The 8365-nt window shown below is 41.4% G+C and overlaps 1 protein-coding gene across 1 annotated transcript; it reads left to right on the top strand.

Moving 5' to 3' along the window:
- Nucleotides 1–5393: 5393 nt before the first annotated feature.
- On the top strand, nt 5394–8084 carry LOC147447876 (uncharacterized). The gene is made up of 3 exons (XM_086523697.1): nt 5394–5622; nt 5722–7143; nt 7327–8084. Exons 1-3 carry the CDS (start codon nt 5394–5396, stop codon nt 8082–8084), a joined length of 2409 nt encoding a protein of 802 aa, XP_086379823.1.
- Nucleotides 8085–8365: the final 281 nt, after the last annotated feature.

The raw sequence follows: 8365 nt of genomic DNA, 5'->3' as shown, positions 1-8365 counted from the left end.
AGAGATCGAGAAAAAAAAGCTCGCCTCATGTCGACTTGGTAATGTCTTGCTTTGAGGACATGCATGCAAATAAAGAGGTCGATCCCCGTTATTGGCTATGTGTGTGTGTGTGTGTGTGTGTGTGTGTGTGTGTGTGTGTGTGTGAGAGAGAGAGAGAGAGAGAGAGAGAGAGAGAGAGGTGTATGTATGTGTATGCACACATGCACATGCATGAGAGAGAGAGACGCTATATCTCACCAAGGGCATTCTTCAAGCCCTTCCAATTTCCAAGGTATTATAGTTTTCTTCGCATTATAGTGTAATTTTAAAATGATAGATAACGTTTTTCATCGGTAGAAAATGGATGAAATGCCTGATAAAAACCAACCCTCACATTAACACCCCAAACGAGGAGAGAGATTGCACAGTTGACGAACCTTTTACCAGCTCTCGGATATTTTGTTCTTTTTATTTTTAAGAGTTCAAATGTGGGCTATGCTTAGAAACCAATAAATTCTCTAAATTTTGACACGCAAGGGTGCCTGTTAAAAATAAACGAGAGAGAGAGAGAGAGAGAGAGAGAGAGAGAGAGGATGATTTTTGAGTGCGCAACGAATGATGCGGCAAGGATAAGTAGGGAGAGAGAAAGACATAGAAAAATGTTCAAGGGTATAGGAACAATTCAAAAGTTGCACAAGTCTTCAACAAAAGTGAATATCTATGGGGAGAGAGAGAGAGAGAGAGAGAGAGAGAGAGAGAGAGAGAGAGAGAGAGAGAGAGAGAGAGCAATCATGGTACATGCAAACTACTATCCACCCAACATGTGTGTGCGTGTGTGTGTGTGTGTGTGTGTGTGTGAGAGAGAGAGAGAGAGAGAGAGAGAGAGAGAGAGAGAGAGAGAGAGGTTTGGATGGGGGGAGCATAGGAATTTTGAATGTCATAATTACTGTATGAGAACAATAGCAGGAGGCCTCAAGATCTATGTGGCAAATCTTTGATTCAAGCATATATATACACACACATATATACATTTAATTAATTAATTATTTATTCATTTATTTATTTACACACACAAATATATACATTCATACACGTACACACACACACATATACATATGCATGTGTCTCTCTGTGTGTGTATACTTATTTATTTATTTATATACACAAAAACATAGACACATGCATATGTATATGTTTGTGTGTGTGTGTGTATACATATGAATATATACATATATACATATACATATACATACATACATATATATATATATATATATATATATATATATATATATATAGGGAAAACTACCAAAATATCCCTCTAAGTTGTGGAAATTTTCAAAATATCCCTCAATTTTCAAAAAGCCCAAAAATACCCCAAATATTTTGTCATAAATTCCCTTCAAATTTTTCAAAATTCCCAAAATACCCTTGGTTGTGAGATTAAATTCCTCCAACAATTAAAAACTTTGTAGCTTTTCATAAGAAGAGACTCTTTATCTTTGAATACAAGAAGCTAAAACTAAAATTTGAGCTGGTTATGTAGGCTTTGCAAATGAATTGCTTCATTATTCTTAGACATAATATGTATATGTATGCATATATACATATGTATGCGCGCGCACACACACACACACACACAGATTTACGTTTTAGAAACAACCATACTTTCAATGAAATATCTATTCATAGAGTCTTGAACTCAAGCACACATTGTGTGTGTGGGGGGGTGTTTGTGTGTGTGTGTGTGTGTGTGTGTGTGTGTGAGAGAGAGAGAGAGAGAGAGAGAGAGAGACTTATATGTATCATTTCTATATCATTCCAATTTTATTGGATGCTTCAAATCTTTGAAATAATTTGACGTTTTTTCTATGATGTTAGAATATTCTATAACTTCTTGATTGATGTTAATGGTGGCATCTTTAAAGTTTCCATAAAGAAGATGCTCCCCTACTATGGATATAATGGTGGCAACTAACAAATTGAGTCCATGAAGTTTCTAGGAGAGAAAGAAATGCAAGCCGTGATCCAATCTAAAATGTAAGAAATAAATTTGACGTGATCAAAAGCTGAACACTAAAGTAGGGTATGATATTCGTACTCTCAAATTTTCAAAGGATATAATGTGCATACAAAAAGACTCTCTCCTACATTGCCTCAATGTTCGGTCTCGCATATAAGGGAGCAAGAGCTAAGGAGCTAAGCTAAATGGTTGGTATGATATAGATTGTGCATAAGGGAATAGTCTCAAGCATGTAAATGATTGAATACAATATACTCTCACAAAGAGGAACATGCTTTTGGAATTCGGGGAGAGAGGGAGAGAAAAGATCAATGGCATGCATGATTTCAGGTCATCGACTTCATTTTGCACCATAACCTTCAGTTTAACATAATGGCCAAAACTCTTACAAAAATAAACAACTAAGCAACTTTATTTTAATTTCAGCTCTATCACATTTAATGATGCAAATGACGTGAAAGTGTAAATGAACAAATAGTGTGAACCTTATTGTATTAAGCTGCTTATGCATTATTGTGATTAGGCAATGATTTAAACCATTACTATGCTTGTGAAAAAAAAAAAGATAGAGATGCAAGAGATTCATCTAGAGAGAAACATAATTGGAAGGGTTCAATCACATTCTTAATATTAATAGAATCAAACTCATCTCTTTGAAACTTAAAACTTTCTTGGTACATTGGAAACTATGAGCCCTAATCTTTTCTTACACAATGTAGCAGTCATTGATCCTCATCTTTAACAACTTGCTAGCTTACCCAGTTTGTACTTCTTGACTTGGTAGCACTTTTGTCAACCCTAGGTAGACCAAGGAAAAGACATCCTTCTTATTATATAGGTAATTATGATGTGCACTACTACCATGTCTTGCTCATGAGAAAGACGCAAGGATAGAAACAAGTAAGAGAGTGGAGTAGAGACATTGAATCCAATTGTGTTCCTATCATTGAAACCAATTCTAGAACCCATTTCATCACAATATATTCACATTGACTTCTCTTAGCATTCATCTCTTCACACCATGCTAACTTATATAATCTCTATCATCAAGTTTGGTAGCATTGCTAGATCAAGATAAATCAAAAGGAGAACTCCCTCTCTCTCTCTCTATACCTACCCCAATAGAAAAAGAGCACTCCTAAGTTTGTTGAACAAAAAATACCACCTCATGAAACATAATGTTTATGAGAAGTTCCCAACCTTGGTTTTAAAGTATTCATCATCTTACATAGGGACCAAAAGGAGGACTCTCTCTCCCTCTCTACCCACCCCAATAGAAGGGAAGCACTCCTAAGTTTTTTGAACAAAGGCTAGCACCTCATGAAAGATAATATTTATGAGAAGATCCCAAGATTAGTTTTAAAGAATGCTTTACAGCATCTTACATATATTCATGTTTATTAAAATCTGCTATGTCATGCATCATTTTTAATGATACAATAGACTATACATGTAGAAAGAGAGTATTGATAGTGTTATAATTGGAACTTAAAATAGCCCTATGAGAATACATGCCATGTTTCCTTGACCACAGCAACGCGCGGGTCACATACTAGTTAAAATTATGCAAGCTAAAGCTTTACTTTAGCATTCTAAAACTATAGAATGCAAAAATATATATGTGTGTGTGTGCGTGCGTGTGTGTGTGTGTGTAAAGTTTACTAAATTATGCAAGGTGAAGCTTAACTTTAGCATTCTAAAACAATAGAATTAAAGACGTGTCAGGATATGAAATGAAAGGTACTAGTATGTGACCCGCGCGTTGTTGCGGCCAAGGAAACAATGCCTCTGTTCTCATAGGGCTATCTTCTCTTCCAAGTGGACCACTGTCAATACTCTCTTCCCACACGTAGTCTATCGCATTTATAAAAGTGATGCATGACACAACCTCGTAATAGATGCTGCAAAGCATTCTTTGATACCAAGATTCGACGCTTCTCATAGACATTATTTTTCATGAGTTGCTAGCCCTTGTTCAACAAACTTAGGAGTGCTCTATATATATATATATATATATATATATATATATATATATATATATATATATATATATATATATATATATATAGAGATAGAGAGAGAGAGAGAGAGAGAGAGAGAGAGAGAGAGAGAGATTACTTCATTTGGTCTACCTTGATCTAGCAATGCTACCAAGCTTGATTATAAAGGTTAGATAAATTAGCATGGTGTGAAGAGATGAAATCTAAGAGAATTCAATGTAATAATAAAACCTCTTTTTATAAATGGAGTGAGTTCTAGAATGGGTTTCAATGATAGGAACGCAATTGGATTCAGTATCTCTGCTCCACTATCTTACTTGCTTTATCCTTGTACGTATGTATGGATGTATGTATACATATATATCTATATGTACGCGCACACACACACACACACACACACACATATATACATATATATATATATATATACATACTTATATATATACATATATATATACACACACCATATGTATATATATATATATATATATATATATACACATATATATATATATACATACATATATATATATATATATGTACATACATATATATATATATATATATATATATATATATATATATATATATATATATATATATATATATATGTACATATATATACATATATACATATATATAAGGGAAGTATGTGCCACTTCCCCCAACTTGCGAGCCCCGTTTTCATGTGATTCTTCGCGTCCCTTGTATTCGGCACTTTCTTTCAATATTGATCATTCGTTCGCATCCCTCAATCTCGTGTCCCTCTTGCGTCCTGTTTTCAACTTGCGTTCTTGTGTATGTGTTTGCTTGCCTGCAGGTCCCGTTTGCAACGCAGGTGAGCCGGCGCGGTCCCGTTTCCCCGACGTCCCGAACGAGGGCGTCACACTTGGTATCAGAGCTTCGGCTCGAGTCCCCGCCGACCCGACGTCGGCCCGTGGCCCGTGGTTGTCACCACGTTTTCGGCCCGTTTGTCCCGTTTTTCCACGTTTCTCCGCGTTCTTGGCCCGTTTTGCCACGTTTTCACCACGTCCCTTGCGTTTTTGCCCCGTTTTGCCACTTCCCTTGCGTTTTCTCCACGTTCCCCAACGTTTTTCGACGTTTTGCCCCGTTGGACCCGCGTTCCTTGCCGTTTTGCCCCGTTTTGACGCGTTTCTCCACGTTCTTCATCGTTTTTCAACGTTTTGCCTCGTTTTGCCCCGTCTTACACCGTTTGGGACTGGTTTTCAGCATTGTTCCTCATTTTTGACCCATTTTTCGCGGTTTTCGTCGTTTTGGACCCCGTTTTGTGCTATTTCATCGTTTTTCGACGTTTTCAAGCCCGTTTTTCGCAGTTTTTCAAATTTTGACATTTTTGAGTTTTTCCCGGTTTCGGCCATAGGAGTACAACAATGGCTGGAAATCAAGAACATGATGAAGGATACAGGACCGAACCTGACCTGAATAAGAAGAAGAAGAAGGAAACGAAGCTGCGACAAGATGACCAAGAGCCGATGGAAAAGAGATTGGAGGCACGCATCATGGCCTCCGTGGAACACCATATCAACTTGATGTCTGCTAACCTGGGCGACCTGATTCAAACACAGCTAGGCCAGCGATACGAAGACCGTCTAGGCACAAGTAATGTCAACACGCGACGAAACACACAAAGATGACCGCGGCCCGGAAGGCTAGGAACAGTCAACGAAGATGAAGACTATCAAGATGACCAAAGTGAAGGACACTACTACAACCCTGAGAGAAATCTAGGAGATGAAAATAGATTGGGAAAATTCAAACCCATTCCCCCAGAGAAGTACAAAGGCCATCGCAACTCCCTGGAACTCAACAAGTGGTTTAGCGAGGTAGAAGACTACATGCAGTGGAACAACATAGGCAGACGCAGATGGGTGCAAGTGGCCAAAACCTTCCTGGCCGACGACGCCTATGTATGGTTTCTCACTAAACAGCCATCAAAGCGCTGGGAGGACTGGGAAGACTTACAAAGAGACATGATTAGCTATTTTGTCGCAGAGAATGAAGGTAATAAAATCAGAGACTCGTGGCGCGAACTACGCCAAGACGACCACATATCAGAATACATTGTCAAGTATCGTCGACTCATGCTTCAACTCCCACTGATGCACATAGCAGACCGACTACATGGCTTCCTGTACGGCCTTAAGCCCTGGGCCCGACGAGAAGTAGAAAAGCAGAACCCCACCACCTGGGAAGGGGCCGCCAATATGGCCAAAAAGCTACGCGACACCAACTCAAGACCAGGTTTTCCTCCAAATAACCCTCGCCCCAACAATTTTGCCCCCACTATCCCCCACAACTGGTCTAACCCAACCGTCGGGCGAGGCCGCGCATTTATACCCAATAACAGAAGCAATGACCCTCGACCACCACCACCACCACCACCACCCAATTTCAACACTGGATTAGGTCGCAGAAATGGCGCCTTAGTCCCATGCAGCTCTTTTGCTAGCAACTCTTATAGCACCACGTTCCACAGTGGTGTCCCCAATACTTACAACGGCAATAATAACAACCCGCATCCTGATCGCATCTGGTGCGGTGATTGCAAAATTGCTCATGGCCCCAACTACGCATGTGTGCGCAAGCACAATCAAGCCTCATCATCATCTAGCAGGGTCAACACCATCCAAATAGAAGAACCACCCTCCCCCCCCCAAATAAGAATCGATGAAATGGATACCCCTGTTTTTGCCCAACAACCCCGTATTGGAGCAGTATCCCTCCGCCCTCAATGCATGGCAGCGGCTATCACGGACATCCAGAACTTATATGTCCAGGCAACAATTGGATCACAGCCCCAATGGATCATGGTAGACTCAGGCGCTACACACAATTTTCTATCACCGCAGTGCGCCGCCCGCCTGGGCCTACGCCTCACCACCGTAAATGAAACCACTGTCAAGTTTGCCCAAGGAAATGATAGCAATGTCAAGGCAGCCCGTCAAGTCAGGATTGAGATGGGTGAATTCACATGCCGACTTGACTTCATAGTGGTACCAATGGATGACTTCGAGGCAATCATTGGTCTGTCCTTCAATGACAAGTATCTCATTGCACTCCTAGGCATGAAGGTGGATCAATTACTTCTGAATAATCAAGGCAAAGCAGTTACAGTCCAAGGTGCTAGACTCACAACAAAGCAAGCATTCACACGTCAGGCGCACCTTCAAACCAACCCCCCCCCCCCCCCCCCCCCCCCCTCCATCAACCGCAATGACCCCGCTCAATTGGCAGCGATGAAAGGTAAACAAAAAGTCCCATAGACATCTTCCCCCAGACTCAATCTCATGAGTGCAAAGCAAGCCGAGAGGGCTCTCAAGAAAGGAGCTCAGGTTCACCTCTGCATCATGCAAGCAACGGAGCAGCCCACACCAAGACTCAATTCCATCACCCTCGAACAGGCCAAAGTGGGTGATCCCTCACTTACCCCCATCCTCCAGCAGTACAAAGATGTCATGCCGCCAGAACTCCTCCCTGGTCTACCCCCTCCCCGTCAAATTCAACGCGAAATTGATCTCATCCCAGGGAGTACACCCCCGGCCAAGGCACCCTATCGCATGAATGACACGGAGCTAAAAGAGCTCAAGAAGCAACTCCAGGAATTAGAGAATCAAGGCTTCATCTGGCCCAACAGCTCTCCTTTTGGGGCCCCAGTTCTGTTTGTCAAGAAGAAAGATGGCTCGATGAGACTGTGCGTGGATTATCGGGCCCTCAACAAGATCACTATAAAAAACAAGTACCCAGTTCCCCTCATGGAAGACCTCTTGGACAAACTACAGGGTGCCAAGTACTTCACGCGCATCGATCTCCGCTCAGGCTATCACCAAGTCCGCATTGCCCTTAAAGACATCGCAAAGACCGCCTTCCACACACGCTACGGCTCCTGGGAATGGCTTGTCCTGGGTTTCGGTCTCACCAGCGGTCCTGGCACTTTTTGCCGAGTAATCCATGACAGCTTCCGCGACATGATTGATGATTTTCTCATTACTTACATTGATGACCTTCTCATCCTTAGAAGAGAACCAAAAGCATGTAGCCGCAGTACTCCAACGCCTCCGTGAACACCAACTTTATGCAAAGCTGGAAAAATGTGAGTTTGCTGTCCAAAGAATCGAGTTCCTTGGCTTCATTTTCACGTCAGAAGGTATCATGGTGGATCCCAAGAAAGTCGACGCCGTCATCAAGTGGGCTCCCCCGACATCCATCAAAGAAGTTCGAGAGTTTGTGGGTTTCTGTCAGTACACCCGCCGCTTCATCCACGACTTCAGCAAGATTGCGGCACCACTTACAGAGATAACCAAAGGCCACAAACCCTTTCAATGGACCTCCAGAGAAGAAGCAG

The sequence above is a fragment of the Adiantum capillus-veneris genome, chromosome 11 (genome assembly GCF_014529385.1).
Source record: "Adiantum capillus-veneris isolate H3 chromosome 11, ASM1452938v2, whole genome shotgun sequence".
NCBI lineage: Eukaryota > Viridiplantae > Streptophyta > Polypodiopsida > Polypodiales > Pteridaceae > Adiantum > Adiantum capillus-veneris.
The sequence above is the reverse complement of the archived record's forward strand: the minus strand, read 5'-3'. Positions and strand labels throughout refer to the sequence as shown.

What these genes read in the sequence shown, in the direction of transcription:
- LOC147447876 (XM_086523697.1), top strand. Translation starts at nt 5,394, where the DNA reads ATGGCTGGAAATCAAGAACATGATGAAGGATACAGGACCGAACCTGAC. An exon ending in CGAAGACCGTCTAGGCACAA is followed by an intron (nt 5,623 to 5,721) that starts GTAATGTCAACA and finishes ACCAAAGTGAAG; the next exon opens with GACACTACTACAACCCTGAG. An exon ending in CAAAGCAGTTACAGTCCAAG is followed by an intron (nt 7,144 to 7,326) that starts GTGCTAGACTCA and finishes GTGCAAAGCAAG; the next exon opens with CCGAGAGGGCTCTCAAGAAA.